Source organism: Alosa sapidissima, chromosome 6, assembly GCF_018492685.1.
Source record: "Alosa sapidissima isolate fAloSap1 chromosome 6, fAloSap1.pri, whole genome shotgun sequence".
Taxonomy (NCBI): Eukaryota; Metazoa; Chordata; class Actinopteri; order Clupeiformes; family Clupeidae; genus Alosa; species Alosa sapidissima.
Window position 1 is genome coordinate 31082335 of NC_055962.1, and position 23402 is coordinate 31105736.

Consider the following 23402-nt stretch of genomic DNA (forward strand, 5'->3'; position numbering starts at 1 on the left):
TTATCTAACGCCAACCACATTCAGCATCTAAAAATAGAACCTAAATGGGACAGTCTTTGACTGTAACAAGGGTTTTCAAGCATTTAAAACTCGGTGTGTTTCTATCTCTCTATGTGTAAGTGTATGTGTCTCTGTGTGTGTTTGTGTGTTTGCATGTGTTTTACACAAAAGGGAGTTATAATTGGTGTATCAATTCCCTTAGTGTGTGTGCCTGTAGACAAAACATCAAGAACTCCAGTACTCCTTCCACTGTTTACTTTCAGACTTTTGATTAAGACCACTGGCTGCCAACACTACCAAAGGCAAATATAACACATTCCTCGCTCATAACGTAAAGATTACTCTCAGGTGCCTCCTATTTGCTCCTCTAAATAAGGCGTCCAGACAGTCAACACAAGAGCTGGACGAGGCCCTTCTGACTGTCTGCATGGATGCTGTCTGTCTGTCTGTATGGATGCTGTCTAACTGTCTGTCTGTATGCTGTCTATCTCTGTGGAAGCTGTCTGACTGTCTGTAAGGATGCTGTCTGTCTGTCTGTCTGTATGGATGGATGCTGACTGTCTGTCTGTCTATCTGTATTCTGACTTCACTGTGCACTGTGATTAGCTGTTTACATGAATGCTTACAGTGAAGTACTGTAAATAAGGACATTCCCCTTAAAGTGCTAGAATATGTTGTTTATTTTTCCTCACAGATGTTTGCATTGCAGTTTAAAATATGATACTGTATGCTATTACAGTAGAATACTGTTAGATTCCAGAGCAAATTGACATCGGAGTTTTACAGTGTAGTTTAATCACAAACGCATGCAGATACTGCTCCACAACAGCATGTGTGTCTTTGTCCAACGGTGGGTTTTGTTGAGTTTGTGACTTTTGTAATCTAATATGATCCTGATTCAGTTGTGTGGATGGCTACAGAGCCGTGCTGAGACTTCAGCCAGAGACTTTCTAATGAGGAGACACCACACTCAAAGAATCCTCTATAGAAATGCAAAGGGTTAGTTCATATAACCAGAGACTTTCTAGAGACACCACACTCAAAGAATCCTCCATAGAAACGCATGGGGTTAGTTCATATAACCAGAGACTTTCTAATGATGAGACACTGCACTCAAAGAATCCTCCATGGGGTTAGTTCATATAACCAGAGACTTTCTAGTGACGAGACACTGCACTCAAAGAAATCTCCATAGAAATGTATGGGGTCAGTTCATATAACCAAAGACTTTCTAACGACGAGACACCGCACTCAAAGAATCCTCCGTAGAAATGCATGGGGTTAGTTTGTAACGCCGTCGTATGGCCATTGTCTACACATATCCCGCGCCTTCCTGTATGCTTCCCCATTCACTTGAATAGGAAAATAGCTGCCTGATAACTGCCCAAAGTGCGTTGCAAGATGGTCGCCGAGTGGGGGGGGACTTGCCTGAAAGGACTTTGCTTCAGTTGTCCAGCCAGAGTCCCTTTCTCATCCGCTCTCAGTCACAGAGAGCAGGTGGCGCTGCGGCTGAGTGCTGTACTGCACTGCACTGTGCAGATGCATGTGTTGGTTTGCCGTGCTTGTGGAGACCGTTCTGACAGACAGACAGGCACAAACAAGCCATGAGTGAGCTCCCAGTAATCCCCATCCCTGAGGCCGTACCAGGGACTCCCAGGTGGAGGCTGATCTCAGCCAGATGGGGCTGAAGTCAGACGGCTACTACTGTCTGTGGAATTCCAGAGGATGTGCACAGGATCAGGGGCGCGTTCAGATCAAAACAGTTTGTTTTGAGTCTGCTGTGCAAGTTAGCGAAAACAGACATTAGCGGTCTAAGGAGGTAGTTCTCTGTGAACAAATATGGTTGTTGTTGGACTGACCTGTGCCTAATGTCTTTGAAGATCAAGAGGAATTGGGCACGTGATGGCGTGATCAAAATAGGCAAACAGTTTGTTTTGAGTCTGCTTTGAAGGTTTCAAAAGTGTCCTGACTGCAAGCTACGCAAGCAGTGCGATGCAACGCAACGTTTTGAGAGAACTTTTGTCAGATGCCTCGTGTCTATTTTCTTTCTGTCGCTCGTGTTGCTCTGCTATTTTAAATGAGGAATATGACGCAATAGGGCGTATTTAACGGATTCCGTGTAGACAGATAACACCAAATGCTAATTTGGTCGGATCTGGTTAAGACACGCTGTAAGAAGGTAGAACCGTGAACAAATATGGTTGTAGTTTGTCTGATCTGGGACTGATGGGGTTGAAATCAAATGGTTCAGTTCCTACTGTCTGTGGAGCTCAGGAGGATATGCACAAGATCAGGGGCACATTCAAATGATCAGCCAACAAAGCTAAATGTTTCACCAAATCATATTGTATGCATAACCATTTGTGGTCACGCTTTACTTGAAAGTATCTACATAAGAGTGACATGACACTGTCATGAACGTGTCATAAACATAAACAAGACATAAATGTTTATGACATAATGCTTCTGTCACTCGCTTCTGTCAAGTGTCATTTGGTTTTTGTCATGACAAGTTAGGGTTAGGGTTAGGGTTAGTGTCATTCGTTTTTTGTCAGAGTTAGGTTTAGGGTTAATGTCATTTGGTTTTTGTCATGAGAAGTTATAGCCTGACGTAGTCATACTCAATTCTAGTCAGAATATGAGTCTGATACTGCTCCATTGGGACATAATTATGGGGAGTGTTTCAACCGATACAGGGGCGGGAATGCCTCTGCACTCAATTGGATAGACCTAACCAATCAGAGCAACGAAATAGCTTACCGTGAGGTGTAGGAAGAAAACACACAAACCATCCTTCTTCTCCACAAATGCCTTAACATTGTTTTCTGGTCTTTTGTGAAAGTTAGTTCCGTCAATAACTCCTAGCCTACAACACTCATTAGAGAAATCTAAGAGATACGTAGTAGGGTAGGCTATTAGGAAAAAACTGATAGCCTATATCCCCTCGGTTTTTAAAAATAATTCTGTTAAACACTGATATGCTACAAACATGTTAAACAGCTGGGAAAGGCTGTCGCAAATCCCTCGAACAGGTGGTCAATCAGATATTTCAAACGAACGAGGGAACATGTCGCAATGCAACAGCGCTGTTTTCCTAGCCTGACGAGCCAGACCCACATTAAAATGTAGGGTCTGGGCACTCACCGTTCGCAGTGCTCAGTCCGAGGGGCAGGATTTCTTTGGCGTTACCGCTCGTCCACAGGCTCAGAACAGTGAACAGTGACTCAGCAGGTGGTCAATCAGTGGAGGCTTTTATGCCTTCAATATGCATTTTCTTTAAAGTATACATTTTTGGCCTTTTTATGCCTTTAATGATAGTGACAGTGGATAGTGACAGGAAGCGAATGGGAGAGCGAGCAGGGGTGGGATCCGGAAAGGACCACGGGGCGGGAATCAAACCCGGGTCGCCGGTGTACGGTGCAGTTGCGCCACAGCTGGGGCCTCAATATACATTTTCATCTGTAGCCTATATATGTGTGTTTTCCCTATGAATCAAACCAATGACCCAGGATAACAAGTACACAAAGTGTTTCTTGTGGCTGCGTTAGCTCTATTTTTTTTCGCCCAGTAAGTGTTACTGGGTTCAACTGGGCAGTCTTCATGACAGCTTGGATATTTATCAGCTCTCTCCGTGATGTAGACAGAATGACCAAGCCTATTCCCAGAGACTGAGAGTGAGAGTACAGAAAGTCTCAGCTGCTCTTAAGTTCAGGCCATGATCTGAGGAAAGCCGAGACACCTAGTCGGACTCCGCGGTGATGTCATACTGAATGATGTACTGGCGGACTCCTCGGCTGCTTTTGTCACCGGATACAGATGACCAGGCATCATAGTGCCACAGCAGCCAAGTAGAAGATCTCTGTTAGTCAGGTGTCAGAGTCTCTGATGACCACCCAGTATCTCTCCCAGCAGGAGGCTTGTACGGTAATAACAATGATCTTTATTAAAACAGACAACAAAGTATACATGTATAGCTATGCCTTTGTTTAAAGACCAGATGATCTCCATCAGATGAACGGGCTGAGTTTAGATGGCCCTTTGTGTTACTAGACTTTATTATGGTGACCCACTGGCGATTTAAGGAGTCATAGGCCTACTGGAATAAAGATCAATAGATTCCCATTTGATGGGTGGGTAGATTTCCAAATGAAAAGACGCTTGGTTTAACTTACCTGACTGCTGTTGACGAATAAAACACACACTAACATGAACAGTATAGGCTACAGACTGGATTCATGATTAGCACTGCAGCATACAGACTATACAGATTAGTTTAAATTCTTTGTAAGTTGTTTTGTAGTTGTAAGTTCCAAGGCATATGTCTGTATTGTGTTGAGAGGGTGAGGACAGCATTCCTCAGAAAGCTGTGGCTGGTCACACTTCAGTGATTTTATCCTCCCCAAAAGCCTCATTTCTCTCCTGTCACAGTCACGCCAACCCTGAGCTGTTTTTATAAAGGCACATCTCAAATGTCCCCAGAAATATAAAAAGATGTTATTCTCTGCCTACTGCTGATTCAAACTCAGATGATTAGCTTGATACATTGTCTTCATCGTCATTCATTTTTAGCTGTCTAAACTGGTGAAGTAACAACACTTCAATAAAATAAACTTAATCAAAAACCTGAACACAATGAATAACGATCACAACACATTATGGATGTAGATCTGTTTGGGTCAAATGGCCATTCAACTAATCTAAAATAAATTTGGCCATGATCTGGCTCATGATCATCTGGCTCAGATCTGGCTGTGATCTGGTTAAGAGCCTGTTTGGATCTGGCCCTAATCCGGCCTGTCTATGCTTGTCTGAACATCTACACCCTTAACAGCAGCCAAATGATCATGACAGAGTTGCTGCGTCAAATTGTAGAATGTAGAAAATCAATACAGAGCATCTCCAGAGACCTGGCACCCATAGCCTAACTGGGCCTTAATCTCAGTGCAGATCACCCATAGCCTATCTGGGCCTTAATCTCAGTGCAGTTCACCCATAGCCTATCTGGGCGTTAATCTCAGCGCGGATCACCCATAGCCTATCTAGGCCTTAATCTCAGTGCGGATCACCCATAGCCTATGGGCCTTAATCTCAGTGCGGATCTGGCACCCCTAGTGTACAGAGCGTCTCCAGTGCAGATCTGCACCCATAGTGTACAGAGCGTCTCCAGTGCAATCTCCAGTGCAATCTCCAGTGCAATCTCCAGTGCAATCTGCACCCATAGCTATCTGGGTCCTCAATCCTTGCATGGCCAGGGCATCACTGGATTTCTGCCAACTCTGGGACCATGGGGTTGTGGGCCCGATCCATTCCAACCAGTTGTGAGATTAATCTTACACTTTATATCCCAATTCTGTATGAGAGGGCTTGAAAGCTTAACATTTCTGTCAAAGAAGGAAAAATGTGTTGTTTGTTTCACAGTAAACCATCACAATGATATATACTGCTACCAGAACCGGACAGTAACGGAGTACATTTACTTGAGTACAGTACTTGAGTACAGTTTTGATGGATCTGTACTTTACTCGAGTATAATTTTTGGGGAGTACTCATGACTTTACTCAAGTACATTTGAGAGGCAAATATTGTACTCTTAACTCCACTACATGTCTATCCATAACTGTGAGTACCCGTTACTCCACTACATGTCTATCCATAACTGTGAGTACCCGTTACTCCACTACATGTCTATCCATAACCGTGAGTACCCGTTACTCCACTACATGTCTATCCATAACCGTGAGTACCCGTTACTCCACTACATGTCTATCCATAACTGAGTACCCGTTACTCCACTACATTTCTATCCATAACCGTGAGTACCCGTTACTCCACTACATGTCTATCCATAACTGAGTACCCGTTACTCCACTACATTTCTATCCATAACCGTGAGTACCCGTTACTCCACTACATTTCTATCCATAACCGTGAGTACCCGTTACTTCTTCTAAAAAAAAGGAAAAAAGGAAAATCTCGGAAACCCTCAATTTGTTGTTTCCCTCTCAAACGTGATTGGATTGTGCCGGCGCCACTGATTGGGACAGCCTATCAGCAATCACCTTCAGCTTTCCGCCAAAGTCAACTCCATGGTCAGATTTAGATAAGAGACGAAACCATGGACGAAACAATGGATGAAGACGCCGCAGGTCCATCCCGGGAATGTGCCAACCTGTGGCCCCACCTCGCCAGACTATTTCAATTTTCTGAACAAGTTAATGGTACATAAATGTAAGCACTGTGGCAGTAGTAATGCAATATTTAGAAAATATAGGCTACTCTTGTACTGTTGATACTCAAGTACTTTTAAAAACAAGTACTTCAGTACTTTTACTTAAGGAGACATCTGACTGTTGTACTTTTACTTGTACTTGAGTAAAATTTAGCAAAGGGTATCTGTACTTTTACTCTAGTAATGAAGCTGTGTACTCTGTCCGCCTCTGACTGCTACAAGGAAATATTTGTGTTAGTGATGCAAAGTATTACAGTAGCCTTCAGTTTTGTTTTATGAGGGTTGAGAGGATTGGAGGCATGGTCTGACAAATGATCTGGTATTTCGCTCAACAGTTTTATTTAGAGAAAGATGAAGTTGAGAGTTATGGCCTATTTATAGGTTATTTGACCTTAGTAAAAATATCATGCAATCGAAACTACCCTAAACTTCCCTTGCAATTAAAAAAAAAATGTAACCATGGTTATTCAAGCTTCATATAAGATAATATATTAATGTAGGTGTCTAGGCTACTTGCCCTTGGTTGTTGGTTAAGTTATTGCACTTATTTAAAAAATACTCAAACCTACCCTAGCACGTTTTAAAACATAACCATAGTTTCCTCAATCATCACATATATAAATCTGATTTCTGTTAGAAAGTTATAGAAAAAACGATAGATAGAATGTAAACTCAACACAAAGGCAAATAACTTGACCATAACCAAAGACCAACATGCTGGAAAACGGACATCCTTTTTGTCAGGGCATTATATAAAGCGCCCTCCAGTGGTCAACAGACAACGTGCAGTGTTAGCGTTTGATGGTCTTTTATATTGGAATGGGAAAACTCTGTTCATCACTATTGTAGGTGACGAAAGTATTTAGGGTTCACTGCGCTTTGAAATGCACAAACGCATGGTAGTGCATGATGATATCGAAACACAAAAGACACCAAGTATCTATCAAAAGTAGTATTTCCAGAATATCCTACAAACTCCATACTGTTTCGGGTTGACGTAATCGTCAGGAACAAGCTTCTCATCAAGTCGATATCATTTATTCCAGGACAGAAGGTGGAGCTGTTCTCAAAATGTACTTTATATATGAGTTATTTGACTCAATTTTGTCTTAAATATCAAGAAATTGTATAAATAACATGCGTTAAAGCAAGTGACAGTACCAACAATTACATGCTTAATAGTAATTGTGGTGTGTAAAGATTGAGTGACGACGGTGCATCCCTCCCCGAACAAATGGTACAGGCGACACCCTACCGCGAGCTGTTTTTGTGCCATCCACTTGTAATTGATTCGGTGCGGGTTTGACTCACTGGCCTTTATCTTTGGGGAGTTTTTTCTACATCATTTGTAAAGGAAATGCGCCCTCCAAAAATCCACCTAAGTGTCGGAATGAATAATGCACTCGTTACCGACGCATCGTTTTAACCCTTGATAGTAGCCTACCCGCGCTGAAACTTATCGTTTGAAAAAAAAAATTGTTCTGGAAAGCGCATAACATCTGCCTTCGCGAGTCTGATGTTGTCACCGAACCAAGACGAACATGCCCACTCAAAAGATCCGGTGAAATACGGAGAATTGGTGATTCTTGGGTAAGTAGGCTCACAGGATATGAATATTAATGTGTAGATATTTTAAGTTAAAATTGTTCGAAATTGCCCGATTCACAAAGAATGTGGAGGCTGAATATCCGGTTTAGCTTACGCTTTGAACAAGTTGACCAACATCCAACCAACGTTATTACAATGTATCATTTTATTGAACTAGATGCAATTTATTTCTTCACACACACGTATAGGTTGTCTTCGGTGAATACATTCATAGAAATGGCAAAAGTAAATCTCAGACGGGCTTAAGCCGAGTAGGCTAGGTTATATGCCATTGTAGAGGCTAAGTCACGCCACCACCATCCATCCCCATATTCTGGGAAAGTATAATTTAATGTTCAGAAGTAGACGACATGTTTAAAAATATATAGGCTACAAGCAGCTTATGTTCTGGTATGTGTTGAATGGGGTGTGACCAGACAGTGGTCGATCTAGGCTAAGTAGACTACTTGTATGGAATTGTGTCCTGTGCATTAGTGGACGCGAGGATGCTGTGTAATCTTTTAAAAGCATCCAGTAGGCCTACACGGGAACCTCTTAATTTATTAGTTACACCCGAGAGACAACCTCAGGACGAGTGACCTGCTGTGGTCGCTAGCAGCGCAGAATCCACACTCTCTCCCGAAGTTTAGTACTGCTATTCCTTGCCCACCACCCCCTCCTTTTTTTCCGGCAAAACTGCTTCTCCCCTTCCCAGGATGCATTGCTCAGGATGTTCTGACCAATGATGCATCCTACCTGCGTGCCTTGCTCGCATGCGAATGTCTGGGCAGTGCAGAGAAGGCACAATATGCTGCCTGGCTTGTGAGTGTAGATTTGCTCTGCTGCTCTCAGTCACTGTATGGTATGACTGGTGTGTAAGAGGGATATTTATGGTTTTGACATATAGATCTTGAGATGTATAGGTATGTACCTGCAGTGTGTGTGTGTGTGAGGTGCTTGTATGTGTACTTGTGATTGTGAGGGTGTGTGCGCATGCTTGTATGTCTGTTTGTGTGTGCATGCATTTGTGTGTGTGTGTGTGTGTGTGTGTGAGCGAGCGTGCCTTTGTGGCAGCGTGTGCATGAGTGTGTCCCTTTGTAGAAGCACACTTGCTGAAAAGGCACATTGACCACTGTGCTCCCCGATGGTCGATGTTTTATCCGTTCGCCTTCCGTGGCTCAGCCAGACTAGACAGCAGCTGGCAGAACTGGTGCAGTGAGTTCAACCAACTGACATGCACGCAGACGACCCGTGCTGACTCTGGCGCACATCTGAACCAGATCCGGGCCGCGTGCACTCCCGAGGCAGCTGCTGTGTGATTGCCTGGCACTGCCGGCCAAGCCAAAACAAAAGGCCTCAGTCCCAGTCCCAGTCCCAGTGTGGTGATTAGCCGAGGAGAGAGGGCAGGGAGGATGTGAGCCGGGCCCTCTGGCCCTGTGAGTTGAGCTCTTTCTTTTCGGAGGCGACGTGCCTCACTGGTGCTCCTCTGTGCCCTCACTAGCACATGGCACATCGGCATCATGTGAGGGAGCTGAGGTCAGAGGGCCTGTGTGAGTGCCGGTGACTCGCTTGTGTACTCACTTGTTTTTCCTCTCTCCTCTTCTCTCCAAATTCAGTGTTCCCTTTTTTTCCCTCTCTCCTCTCATCTCTTCTAATTTCCTCTCCTCTCTTCCCATCACCAGAGCCAGGGCTCCAAATTCTTTCCAAATGCAGTGTGTTTTGTTTTCCCCCCCTCTTCTCCTCTCTTCTCCTCTCCTATCCTTTCCTCTCCTCTACTCTCCTCTACTCTCCTCTCCTCCTCTCATGTCCTGATCCAGGACTCAAGTGTCTGCTTGCCTGTGCTGTCTCCTGCAGACTTCATCCATTCAAACATCACCCCACTCACTCAAACATTAAAAACACCTCGGCTAAATTATTCACCAGCTCACCAAACAGGGTCAGCATCTCACTCAGTCTGAGTCATCAGCATAGACGGAGGCGCAGGCATCCTCTCGCGGGCTATTTATGTCCGTCTCACCATAGCAGCAGTGTCCGGCGACTCTAGTCAGGACTTGGCCCGGATCCGTGCCGAAACCCACTGGGATTTGCGTTTCCTTTCAGGAAGGGTCAGAATGAGATGCATTTCCTGGACGGAGATGGACAGAGGGCGAGAGAAACTAACACTCGCCAAATGAAACGCCGTTTAGCCCAGCCCACGGGTTCAGGGATAGGACCTGTAGGGCAGTGTGTTCCCAAACTATTTTCTCAGGGCACACTTTTTAAAAATGACAATTCATTGTAACCCAGTTCACAATAGGCATATTGTAAATCCAGACTGAATCTGTGCATAAATGAAAGGCACTGATCATTCTTAGTACAGCAGATGGAAGAGGGAAATGACCTGTATGGCATCTGCCATGCTGAGCCATAGAACCAGATAGGCTTTGCTGTTTTGTTTATGGGTTTGTTACATAGTGGGCTAACTGGCGTGTTCAGGGATTATGGTTAGTTCATGCGTAGATATCAGGAACACTGATTGACACCAGTGTAGCGATTGGGGTGGAAAGGGCTGGACTGTTCTCTGTCTGTGGACAGGAAGTCAGTTGAGTTGTGACACTGAGGGCGGCACTTGACATTTCTGCAGACTTTAGCGGAAGAGAAAAATCGCTCTCTTGTGTGTTTGTGTCATGAGTTGCAGTGGAAGGACGGAAGAAGCAAAATGTCATTTTGATGTTGACGGAGTACCACATGCTGCTTAGCAACAGCTATATGAATAAGCAGTTATCATATATAGGAATACAGTCACCATGGAACTGCTCCATAAGGTTTATAACTAGTTACTAAGATGCTGATTTTTACATAAAATCAGACACTGCTTGAGACTGTCCGACACTGTGTTTTATTTAGTCTGAGTTACCTAGCTGAACAATAGTATGAATTTGCTGGAATTTACAGGGCTGGGTAGCCTTGAAAACTACAAGTTTCCAAACTTTTAACATTTCAAAAGCGTTTAGCGTTCCTCCAGCATTCCTTCTCTTGGCTTCTCCCACACACTGTTGTTGTCTGATGAAGATGTCGTGTTCTTCTCTTAAGTTCTATTGTGTTGTTGTTCTCGTGTAAGTCTTAAGTCCTCAATCCTTTCCAAAATGTCCCAGCTTTCTTTAATCTGATTTAAAGGTTTAGCATGACCCGTATTTATAACTGAAATATTGAAGACCATTCTTCACACAGTGTGGTTTCTGCCTAGGCTGCTGGTGTCCACTGACCAGGGAATAGATAAGCTCCTGAGTCATCATAGAAGAGTAAGATGTAGCATGGACAGTCCTATTCCCTACACTATATTTCATTCTGCGTTAACCCTTAAAGATGTGACGGGAATGAACATTCTAAAGAATATCTGGGTCCATTGAATTCAACATAGAATTTTAGAACCTTCAATTGTTGCAGAACGGAATCTTATGTTAGAATGTTGAAAACCCCACACCTGGAAAAGACGTCAATTAAATTATGAGGGGGTAAGTGCCGGTTTTGTTTTACGTAATTCATGTTCCAGACCTGTTAAATTACAGGTTGTATGCTGCTGCCCAATCAAAGCTGTCCATTATACACAACTCATCCAAGTTCCTAGCAGTAAGTAATACGTTCAGCAGGTGTTTAATGTGCTGTGTGCCTTTTGTGTTGACCTCTGACCTCTGCTGCAGGTATAATGGCTCGCTGCCGGGGGGTGACCGAGGCCGCAAGAAGAGCCGCTTCGCTCTCTACAGACGGGCCAAGGCCAACGGAGTCCGACCCAGCACTGTACACATCCTCACTAACCCACAGGACAGCAAGGTGAGTGAGTGTGTGGGGTCGGTCAAACCCAGCAATGTACACATCTTCACCAGTCCACAGGACAGCAAAGTGTGTGTGTGTGTGTGTGTGTGTGTGTGTGTGCGCATGGTTGGTCAAACCCAATACTTCCTTACTAACCCACAGGGCAGCAGCTGAATGTGCATTACAGAAGCAAGAATATCCCCCACACTGAACGCGTCTGCCGCATTGAATGTTTTTTTTTTTTTGTAAAAAAAGAAAGTGGCCGAGTGATTTGAATTGATTTCTTCTCTCCATAATGAAACTCTTTAGCAGCTCTCTGCAGTGTTAGTGAAGTGCTCTTGGTCACGGCTGAGTGCTGAGTGTCCCCTTTATTCAGCAGCGATGGGGGAGCAAGCCCTCACACTTTACTGAGTGTACTCTCACACACTCACACACTCTACCCTTCACCTAAACACACGCAACCTTTTACCAACCATACTCAAAATGTAAATGTAAATCAGGTTTCTTGGCCAAGTATACCTGCGTATACAAAGAATTTGGTCTCTGCATGTATCCCATCCGTAAATTAAAGAACACACAGAGCACACAGTGAACACACAGTGAGGTGAAGCACACACTAACCTGGAGCAGTGAGCTGCCTTCCTACAGCGGCGCTCGGGGAGCAGTGAGGGGTTAGGTGCCTTGCTCAAGGGCACTTTAGCCGTTCCCACTGGTCGGGGATCGAACCGCCAACCCTTCGGTTACAAGCCCAAAGCCCTAACCAGTAGGACACGGCTGCCCCAAACTTAAAGCCCTCACACTTCACTGTACACTTTCATACTCGCACTCAACCCTTCACTTCAACTATACTGAACATTTTAACAACCCTTTACCGCACACACACACACACACACACACACACACACACACACTCACACTCACACTCAGCCCTTTGCCAAACACACAACGCTCCTCTGCAAAGACCGTTAATGGATACATTTTCCAATTCCCCCACAACAGTGAGGCCTGACTGTGAGCTATGGCAGGCCTGGCTTATGCAGTAAAGTCTCATATCTCTCTTAGGCAGTAAAATCTCCCTCTCTCAGGAAGTGAATGGCATTTAGAACCTGAAAGAGTTATTTTAATTTTCTTAATGGAAGAACGCTGAAAGCTTTTAACCTAGAAGGCTTCTGTCCAGGACCTCTAACTCAAGCCTCAAATAACTTTTTGGGAACAGAGAGTTCATTATGTGGGACAGATAGACACATGAGCTTTTCTCGAGAGTTCATGAACTCGTTTGAGAAGTGTTTCCTAATACTTGGCACAAGAGAGCAAATACTTCAGACAGCTGCTTGTCCAGCCAAAGCTGTTACATAGAATTGGAAATTGCATGGAATCAAAAAGGACCTGTTCTGTGCTCCCTCAGACGTTGAACCGTAACGGCCACTGCAGCATTTCCTGTATACGTTACACTCTGATCTTGACCCAATTCTTTTGACAATTTCTTTTGAAGATTTCTTATTTTGTGTGTGTGTGTACAAAATAGTAATAGAGTAAAAAAAAACTACTAGTGTTTCTTTGAAGTCAAATACTCCAGAAGAGCTGTAGCCTGGGCTGTGTTCCATCTGAACTGGATCTTATTGTGTGTCTGTCTGTTTATTTGTTTATTGTTCTTTCTTCCTCAGGCGGTCAATAGTAAGGGCCACCACAGCATCTCCTTCACACTGTCCCGTAACCAGACGGTGGTGGTGGAGTACTGTCATGACCCCGACACGGACATGTTCCAGGTGAGTCTTGCGCTGAGCTAAAACCCATCTGAACCTGAACCCATCTGAACCATACGCACACACACACGCACACACATCCAAAACTCTCAAAACAATTCTACTCCGGATGCTGGAGTATTTTATTCTTCAGTATTCTTGAGCATTTGTACCACCATGGGAGATCCTAATGATCCGTCTCTCTTTCTCTCTCCCTCTGTCTATCTGTCTGTTTATATGTGACTGCAACGCACACGCACACGCACACACACACACACACACACACACACCCACACACACCCACACACCCATCTCTCCCCCAGATTGGCCGCTCCACCGAGAGCCCCATTGACTTCGTCGTGACGGACACCACGGGGGGCTCCAAGGAGACGGAGGACTCGTCCGTGTCCCCGAGCACCATTTCCCGCTTCGCCTGCCGCGTGGTGTGCCAGCGCCACCCGCCCTACACCGCCCGCATCTACGCCGCCGGCTTCGACTCCTCCAAAAACATCTTCCTCGGGGTACTGCCTCCATCTGACTCATTTATATCCTCAGCAGCACGCGAGGGTTTGGTGGTTTGGGTGGGAAATGTTAATAGAGTGTGTCACAAGAACTGAGGTGTGCGTGTGCGTGTGCGTGCGCGTGCGTGTGTCTGCGTGTGCGTGCGTGTACGTGCATCTTATAAGGAGATATGTGTGTCACACAGTAGTGATTGTAACCTTTTTCTGATCTTATCAGTTGTAAACGTGACTAAGTCACCATATCCACTTTCAACCATTGCAGATCTTGCACTAAATAGATCATTTCATGCTTATCATCATTTACTTATCGTTAGCAAATTCCAGTAACTAACCTGAATTATCAGGTTCACCTGTGCTGGTGTGCGTTGTTGTCTGTAGAGCCGTTGGCATTTAACTCAAAACACCTCTATATAATACCTTGTCTTGTTTGTGTAATATTTTGTATGTACTGTGTATGTATGTATGTATGTATGTATGTGTGTGTATCACTCACACACACACACACACACACACACAGACACACAGACACACAGACACAGACACAGACAGAGTGTCTATATATTGTCTATTCTAGAGGGACCCTAACAGCCAGAAGCAAATTCCAATTCTGAACATACTGGGCCATTAAACCTGGTTCTGATTCTGGTTCTGATGACTGCCTGACGTACTTCATGTCTTCTTTCTCCTCGTGGGCCTGCCGCAGGAAAAGGCCACTAAGTGGAAGAACCCTGATGGCCACATGGACGGGCTGACCACCAATGGCGTGCTGGTGATGCACCCCGAGGGTTTCCCTGACGACTCCAAGCAGGGGGCCTGGCGGGAGATCTCGGTGTGCGGGGACGTGTACACGCTGCGGGAGACTCGCTCGGGACCTGTACGGGGACAGCTGGTACGCGCTCACACTCACAGCAATAGTTAGGAAGAGAAAATAATTTCATCCTCTCTGTGTGATAATACTTCAAAATGCCACTGGAGCATAATGCCACTGATGATGTTGCACTTAAGTATGGATACTGCATTTACTATTTTATGAGGTAGAGATGTGTATTGTTGTTGTGTGGGGTTATGGGAGGGTTTAGTGGTCCTGTTATTTATAATGTAGAGATACTTGGTATTGTGTATTGTTTTTGTGTGGGGGTATGGGAGGGTTTAATGGTCCTGTTGTTGTATGTTGTCTGTCTATCTGACGAGCTGTATGGTGCAAGACAAATTTCCGAAAGGATCAATAAATATCTATCTAAATAACGCCTTTTAGTGCTACAACGGTACCCAGTTAGTCAAAAACCGACTAAAAGGGGCATAATCCTATCCGATCAACAACGTTACATAGTGTAATATCAAGCATTTCAAGCGCACATTGTCAATGTCAGAGACTTCATTCTCCATATAATAAATCGATTGGGACTCATCACTGTAACTCATCTGGCCTTGACCTGACCTCTTGTCCAGATTCATTGTCCGTCATCATTATAGATTGTTGTTGTTATTGTTGTTTATCACAGCTGATATTTAGGTACAGTACGGTATTCTATGATCTCTGAATTGCTCCAAGTGTGTGTGTGTGTGTGTGTGCTACCTTGTCAAAGCCTTCATGAGTATTTCTGTGCCATTAAAAATAAGTATTGTTTAGTCGTGGTCGTCCTTAGTCGTGGTTTGGATATCATGGTTATTGCCATATGACTTCACTATTGACTGTTATTTTATGTTAATATAATGTTAATTGATGTCATTGTTAATCGCTTCGGACAGAAGTATCTGCTAAGAACCATAAACGTAAACATCGGTATGTATAGGTGGCACTGTACCGTGAAGATAAAAGATTTTAAAGTCCCTTCTGTGGAACATTTGTTATGAAACTCATTGCAGCTGGAAGTTTAAAACACAACACACTGACTGAGACGGTAGCATCACCTTTCCACCAGCGTGCCTGTGTTTGGCCGGGCTCCCTGCTTCTAATGACTTGAGCTGACTCTGCGTGTCTGCCTGAGTGTTAAATTGTGCTGATGCTGGAGATCGGTGAAAAGACTCGGCGGTTAAGTTCATATACTGAAGGGGGATGCTTGTGGTAGTTCTCACCTTTCTAACACACACACACACACACACACACACAGATTGTGCTCTTACACGGTTGGAATTTTATTGAGACAGGGAATGGATTCAGAGTGGATTAGGAGTTTTCAAATATGGCAGGTTTTATTTAAGATTTACTTGTGTGTTGGTATGCTTGCTATTTGGTATGCTTGCTAATAGTGATCGTGTTGCTGCAGTGTTGCCAGTTTCAGTACTTTACAATAGTACAGGGACAAAAGAAAATGGAAATGCAATCGTCCGGAATCATCCTTTGCACCATGTACTGGTACTGTGGGGAAATGTTAGCCTGGAGGACCAGACCCAATCTGAAAGATTAAGGGTCTGGCCATGAATAATGTCATGGCCCAACTCGAGGGGCGGCACCAAGCACGCATTTGAAAATCTCCCTGCACGCAATTGGATAACACTATATGGTCAATGTTACCTAACTGATTCGGGACTTCGACACAATTGGATAACACTACGTCCGTCATCTGTTTAGCTTGCCTCTGGCCCGCCTATATCAGATACACAGATATGATTGGTTCCCCGCGATGCAAGGGGCAAAAGTTACTGTGCATCATTACTCGTTGCCAGAGTCTCTCGCTGAGCAAATGCGTCCACGAGAACTCTGGATTCCCAGGTTAGGGAAATGGTGTTGCAGTGCAGAAAGACAGGCTGTCTTTAAAATGAGTTCCAGCTCATTTCCCCTGGGGATCAATAAAGTATCTATCTATCTATCTAGCTTTTGCTGGTGTGGCCCACACATCCACAGAGGGAAAAGAATCCGCATGGGGTGAAGTCTATTGGGAGTTTAGGCCGTGAGGAGAGCAGGCTACAGTGTTTGGTGTAGACAAAGATTGTTAAGGCGGAGCAAGATATTTCATCAGGAGCCACTTCCGGGAACCCGGATCGCACGAGGGGGGGTCAAAATCCCCCTTTATGCAGAGCAGAGGCAGCGACTGCTCCATTGAAGTCTATGGGCATAGCTCAGAATTTCACCACATATGCTAAGGTCTTGGTTCTATAGAGTTAGGAATGTGAATTTCGGGCACGTTTTCATGATCCTCAAACCCTTCTGAACATTTCAGGTACATTTTTATCATTTTTGAGCATTCCAGTCTGGAGAAAATCGACCTTATATCAGGTGTGCGCCGGTTATTTATGCAGCTGCTGTTGGCCGGTTGCAACGTACACTCATCAATACGTCATCGACACGCCTCTTTATGCAGACAGGATTCGATCCCCATTTCGCGCCCATAGACATGAACTACGACGAAGTATCTTGCTCCGCCTTAACAATCTTTGCTGTAGATATGCATGAGCCCCTGAAATATCTGTGATGGCCGTCCCTTCTAGCCCGCGGAGCACAACAGGTGAAATGTCCCCGTGTTTCCGTTGTTCTCTGAACTCTTGTTTGTTTGTTTGTTTGTTTGTTTGTTTGTTTGTTTGTGTTCCCGTGGGCAGGCTCAGGGGGAGAGCAGTGCGCTGCAGGACGGCTCCCTGGTGGACCTGTGCGGCGCCACCCTGCTGTGGCGCACGGCCGAGGGCCTGCTGCGGGCGCCCACCCTGCGCCACCTGGACGCGCTGCGTCTGGAGCTGAACGCTGGCCGTCCGCAGTGCCCTGTGGGCCTCAACACGCTGGCCTTCCCCAGCCTCCCGCGCAGCCACAGCCTGGAGGAGCGCCAGCCCTGGGTCTACCTCACCTGCGGCCACGTGCACGGCCGCCACGACTGGGGCCAGCGGCCGGAGCGGCACCGCGAGGAGGGTGGGAGGGGGGAGGACGGCGGCGGCGGCGCCGCCGGCGTCGGGGGGAACCGCGAGTGCCCGCTGTGCCGCTCCGTGGGGCCCTACGTGCCGCTGTGGCTGGGCAGCGAGCCGGCGCTGTACGTGGACGCGGGCGCCCCCACGCACACCTTCACACCCTGCGGCCACGTGTGCTCAGAGCGCACCGCGCGCTACTGGGCCGAGACGCCGCTGCCACATGGCACACACGCCTTCCGCCCCACATGCCCCTTCTGCTCCACGCCGCTGGCGCCTGCCCCTGGGTTCTCCCGCCTCATCTTCCAGGGCCCAGTGGACTGACCCAACACCCCCGCCCCCCGCCCCCAACCCCAGGACCCCACTCCACCTCGACCCCACCCCCACCCCCCACTTCGACCCGACTGCAGCCGCCAGCAGAGAGGATCTGGCTTAGCTGCTGCCTACCCTCTCCAACTCCCCTTGTGATGTCCCTGAGGCAACCAGAGGTGTACACACACACACACACACACACACACACTCACTATCAGGCTCTTTCTGTGTGTTAACAGACACACATACTTTAGCATTACCTCCTGATTGAGTAACTGGGCTCAGACTCCTGGTGGAATGGATGCAGTTTAACTTCCCAAAAGCTTGGTTGGGTTACCACCACGTTTAACGAGGGGGGTGTGTAGGATTTTCAGTCTAAAACATTCATAGCAATAGAATGCTAAGAAATAAACATTTTGATGTAATGTCAAAAACACCTGTTCTAGCCAGATATCCACTAAATTTAGCATGCTAACCGGCAAGTTCCAGGCCATACTCTCATAACCTTGGTACCTCAAGAGATGCTGTGCTGAATACATGCAAGTCAATGAAATAGCGCTGTGACGGACGTTATGGTGCGTTTAATACAACTGGAATCCTACTAGCTCCTTTTAAACAATGGCCTATTTACTCTACTGTAAATAACTGATACGACAACCAGGCTTTACGGTAACTGTTAACAGTTAACTGCTCATGTTTACTCTTTCAAAACAACTATTACTCTCTGAGTCTGAGGGATGTGTATGTGTGTATACCTCTGCAATCCGGTTGCCCCAACAACTTCTGACGCTGGAGGTTTCACTGGCGAGCCGAGGCCGATTTGGTTTTACGCAGGGCTGTTTGGGCCTGTACCCCACTGACTCTACCGCCAGACAGTGACTACCGGACTGGAACTCACTCGCACTCCCAAACAGCACTCTACTCTACTCTACTCTACTCTAAGCAATACACAGTCCATCTAAGCTACTTTTAACTTCTACCAAGAGATGCAACAACGCTGCAGTCCACTTTACTGTAAAACACCACAATATTGCCTCCGCCACTGGGAGCTCCAGTCTCGGGTCAACCCCAGGGTCAGGGCATCCATGTAGCCCTTGCCAAATGGTAGCTGCCCCCACACCCCCGGGCCGCCTCCACGCCAGCGCAGGGCCAGACCCCCACATGGCTCAGCAGGTCCGGCTCCGCTCCGACCTGGCTCCCTACTTAGAGGTCTTGATCTTTATTTTTTACTCGTTTGTGTTAGCATTTAAATGGAATGTGTGGTCGTAGCAGAGGCAGTGTGTAGAACCGTATGGAGATGCTCATATTTTTCTATATGGAGGCTGTCGGTCTCGTCCTAGCTGACCTCTCCGGTTAGCTCTTTTTTATATTCCAGTGTTTGACATATAGCAGTATATGAATATATATTGTACGTATGTGTGGATATATGACTATATGATATGAAATGATGTGACTACTGAAGATCTCTCAGCTCAAACAGATCGAATGCCACACTGTGTTCCATCCCATCATGGCGGCTCGGCTTGTCTTGGATCAGACCCAGTCCGCTCCTGGTTTGACCTCAATGCTGACCAGATCAGGATCACGGCCTGCCTTGAGCCAGACGCCATCTGGGACGTGAGGAAAAACAAACAAACAACATTAACTGAACTAAACTAAACACGATAACACTCACTCTCCAATCTCATCACGATGAATGTACTATTCAAAACTTCCTGGCAATATGTTTCTTCCCCCTGGTGCTAGATATGATCTCGCTTCTCTATATTTCTATCAGCGCGCCACAACACTCAGAACCTCAAGTGTGTGAGAAACCTCACGTGACATTTGCCTGCTCTAAACACTCCCCCTATATATATATATATATATATATAACACACAAACAAAGACTGCACTTCTGGACACACAAGATTGGTTTAAGGGGTCTCAATCCATCTGGTATTAAGAGGATTTGGGCTGACATCAGCTGGTATTTCCAAATGCTCCGTCGAGACAGTTTAAACGGGAATCAACCTCTCGATGTCATTCTTTGATTAAACACAAGCACTCTACTGCCAAAGCTGGCTGGCTTACTACACAGTAACAACAGACATAGAGGAGGGGTATTAAGTCTAGGTTTGCCTTGATTTTAATACTTACCTTGATGTTTACATTTACCAGATGCTGCCAAAAAACAAACCGAAAGGGGATGAAAAAGATGTGTTGGTCTATTGCTAGAGGTTGTGGTGCATTTGTTTCCTTTGATGTATGCTGGGAACAGTGCCAGGAGACCCACTCACTTGTGTGAACTCTCTGGCATTTGATCGTGGTCATGTGTGGATGAAGATGATGATGATGGTGATGATAATTATAAGAACAGCCCCTTAGGATGTTAAGCCAAGCTCTACAGATCCCTCAACAAATTCCCTTGCTTGAGGGTGTGCCCAAATTAGGGTCAGTCCAGTCCCTGTTGACTGGACACTGAGACTGATCGACTCAGGGAGCATGTGCAGTTAGCGGTCACTGGAACAGGACACGGAGCTCGGATCGGAGTTGGAGTTGACTGGAGAAGATTCAGCGAAAGGGAGGGGTCTCTAGTGTTCATTCAAACTTAAGTGTCCTTCCTAGATAACAGGTTCACTGTTGGCTGTTGTTTTGGATGTTGAGGGGGGAGTGTTTGCCGTGTTTTACTGCTCAAGCTCAAAAGCCCATGATGTTGGCTGAGACTGACTCCAGAGTGGTTCACAGCTGTAATAAGCATCATGTTCAGCAGTTTTGTCCTGCACAGATTCTATGACCGCAGTTGCCCCTGGCTTTTGTCCTGCACAGATCCTATGACCGCAGTTGCCCCTGGCTTTTGTCCTCAACAAATACTATGACCGCAGTTGCCCCTGGCTTTTGTCCTGCACAGATCCTATGACCGCAGTTGCCCCTGGCTTTTGTCCTCAACAAATACTATGACCGCAGTTGCCCCTGGCTTTTGTCCTGAACAGATCCTATGACAGCAGTTGCCCCTGGCTTTTGTCCTGCACAGATCCTATGACCGCAGTTGCCCCTGGCTTTTGTCCTGCACAGATCCTATGCAGTTCAGGTGGACCTGCTGCAGTTTGGTGCCCGACACATGCCAGAGGTGGTTAGGAATCAGACCCAAACTCACTCGGCAGCAGCTGTGACCATTGTACCACCACACCCATGTACGGTGTATCAGAAATATATAGGCTTAGCTGGTAACTGCTGAGCTTCTGTCCTATACTCTGACATCCACATGGTTTCTCTCCAACTCAACCTCCCTCTTCAGAAACCTGTGATTTATTTTTTTCTAGGAGGTTCAACTCTGAAGCCACTACTAAACCTTGGGAAGGAGGACCTTAGCAGTCCCTGGGTACAACATGCGGCACGTTTGCAACCGTCACAAGCCAATCGTTGCATGGTCGCTGAATCTTGCGTCATGCTGTATAATGTGAATGGCTGAAATGGGAAGGATTGAGACTGTTGGTGTCTGAGTCCAAATGGTTTTCATCTTGTTAGATATAGCCTTGGTAGTTAAACAGTCTTCCAGGCAAACACCTGACATATGGTGCTCCCCACTCCATCCAAGGGCTTCATCTTTCAACCCTACCGCCATCTTTTCTCTCTGACGTTGGGTGGCCTCAGGTGCACAGCTGGTCAACATTTACCATCTCGCCAGGGTCATTTCTGTGTGTGTGTGTGTGTGTGTGTGTGTGTGTGTGTGTGTGTGGATTCAGCTGACTTTTAACATTGTAAGATGGGCTAGTGATGCGTGATGTGAATAATGTGTGTGTGTGTGTGTGTTTGTGTGTGTGCCAGTCTTGCCTAGCGACTGTGGCTCTGATTACAGGGTAAATTTTACTTGCGGTCTAACACAGGTCTGTGCTCTAAAGCTGCGTAGAGTTTAGGATGTTTACGGGTTGTTGCTGTTGTTGTTGTGAAGGTCTGTGCCCTTGGGAAATAGACCAAATGTTGGAAACTGGGGATTCACTCTGCACCTGCTTCACCATAACAATGCCAGCTCCAAAACATTCACAAGCAAATCACTACACCAGTTCAGAGTTGTGGTGTCTTTTTGGTTAGACACAAAAAATTTTGCCATGCCTCTTAAGTGTCAAGTCACATGCACTTCTAGTATAATGCACAAGGGGGAGCTCTAATATTTCATAAGCAGTGCAAGATCTCCATGGTAGCAAAAACATTTACCCAATGTAGCCACAGTGGCTGCTCATTAGAGTTTTTTGATCACACGGGTGTGTAGCTCTAATATTTCTTGTAGAAATTGAATGCTACATCTTATCATAGCACTTATGTAGTTTAAAAAACCTATGCATTTGAGAGTGCCAAACAACTGCGCGAACATGTTTGCCATTTTGTCATTGAGTTGCAGTTCTGTCATCAAACGGAAGATGACTCAAGAGCGCCCTCCAATGCAGTTACCGGCGTGCATTTTCTAAAGACCTCTGACACAGAATCCTGCCCTCTATCACCCGGAGAAATCAGAGTAAAAAACATGGTTTTCACTCTTTTCAAACATTTACAAAAGTGTTTTTTTTATTATTATTAATTATACCAACCTTTGTACATTTTTTTTAACACCTCTCTCACTTTGTGAATCCTGTACCTCAACGCATCTACATTCCACTGTCTGAGCGCATGGCATAGGCTACACCGTAGATTCACAATGACCGGTGATGATGTGAACTCCAGGGTGCACAGACAATCACATAACCACACATCAATAAAGTCAACGTTCCAAAAACCAAACCTGTCTGTTTTGCTTCTGTCTGTGGGGTGCGGTGTGAATAGTTTATCAAGTTAAGCAAAACAATAGATTGTCCAGTGGCGTCATTTGGCACTGAATGAAAAGGAACGTCATGGGCATCATGCGTATCAAATCACACTGTTATGGACACTTATTTTGTCCAACAAGTTTTACATTCTTTAAATAGCAGTAGGTTGTTTGTCACTAGACATATATTATTATATATTATTATACATTATTTTTAATAAGACATTTTGAAAACAGTTATACTGTCGTACAAGTGTTTTCAAATGTACAGGCATTAAGGAGTGATAGTCTACTTCTTAAATTAAGGAAACATGTCAAGACAAAGTGGATAGGCATTTATCTTGACCGAAAGAGGGCACTGTTCACCCTTTAATCGCACTGCCTCACGCTGTCACCGCGCCGCGGGCGCTTCACCCAGGGGCTTTCATGGTTGTTTCCATTCCAAACATGGCAGTGACTCCAGAAAACGGTGGAAAAAAATCACAGATGATGGTCAACTGGACCGTAACGTTTGCAATTTTCTTTTCAACCTTTTATTTCATGTTTCCTCTCCTCACTTGGAGCCCTTTAGTGTGCTGTTGCAGTATCAGGGTCCATTAAGGAAGACG

The 23402-nt window shown here is 45.5% G+C and overlaps 1 protein-coding gene across 2 annotated transcripts; it reads left to right on the top strand.

The window, feature by feature from the left end:
• Positions 1 to 7529: 7529 nt before the first annotated feature.
• On the top strand, positions 7530 to 22769 carry LOC121711300 (E3 ubiquitin-protein ligase pellino homolog 2). 2 transcript variants are annotated; one of them, XM_042094772.1, is made up of 6 exons: positions 7530 to 7819; positions 11497 to 11695; positions 13273 to 13374; positions 13674 to 13871; positions 14575 to 14760; positions 17409 to 22769. In XM_042094772.1, the coding sequence occupies exons 1-6, from the start codon at positions 7746 to 7748 to the stop codon at positions 18024 to 18026; spliced, it is 1377 nt and encodes a 458-aa protein (XP_041950706.1). In that variant the 5' UTR covers positions 7530 to 7745; the 3' UTR covers positions 18027 to 22769. The 2 variants fall into 2 exon arrangements, with proteins under 2 accessions (XP_041950706.1, XP_041950707.1); XM_042094773.1 differs by having other exon boundaries at positions 11497 to 11626.
• The last annotated feature ends 633 nt before the right edge of the window (positions 22770 to 23402 follow it).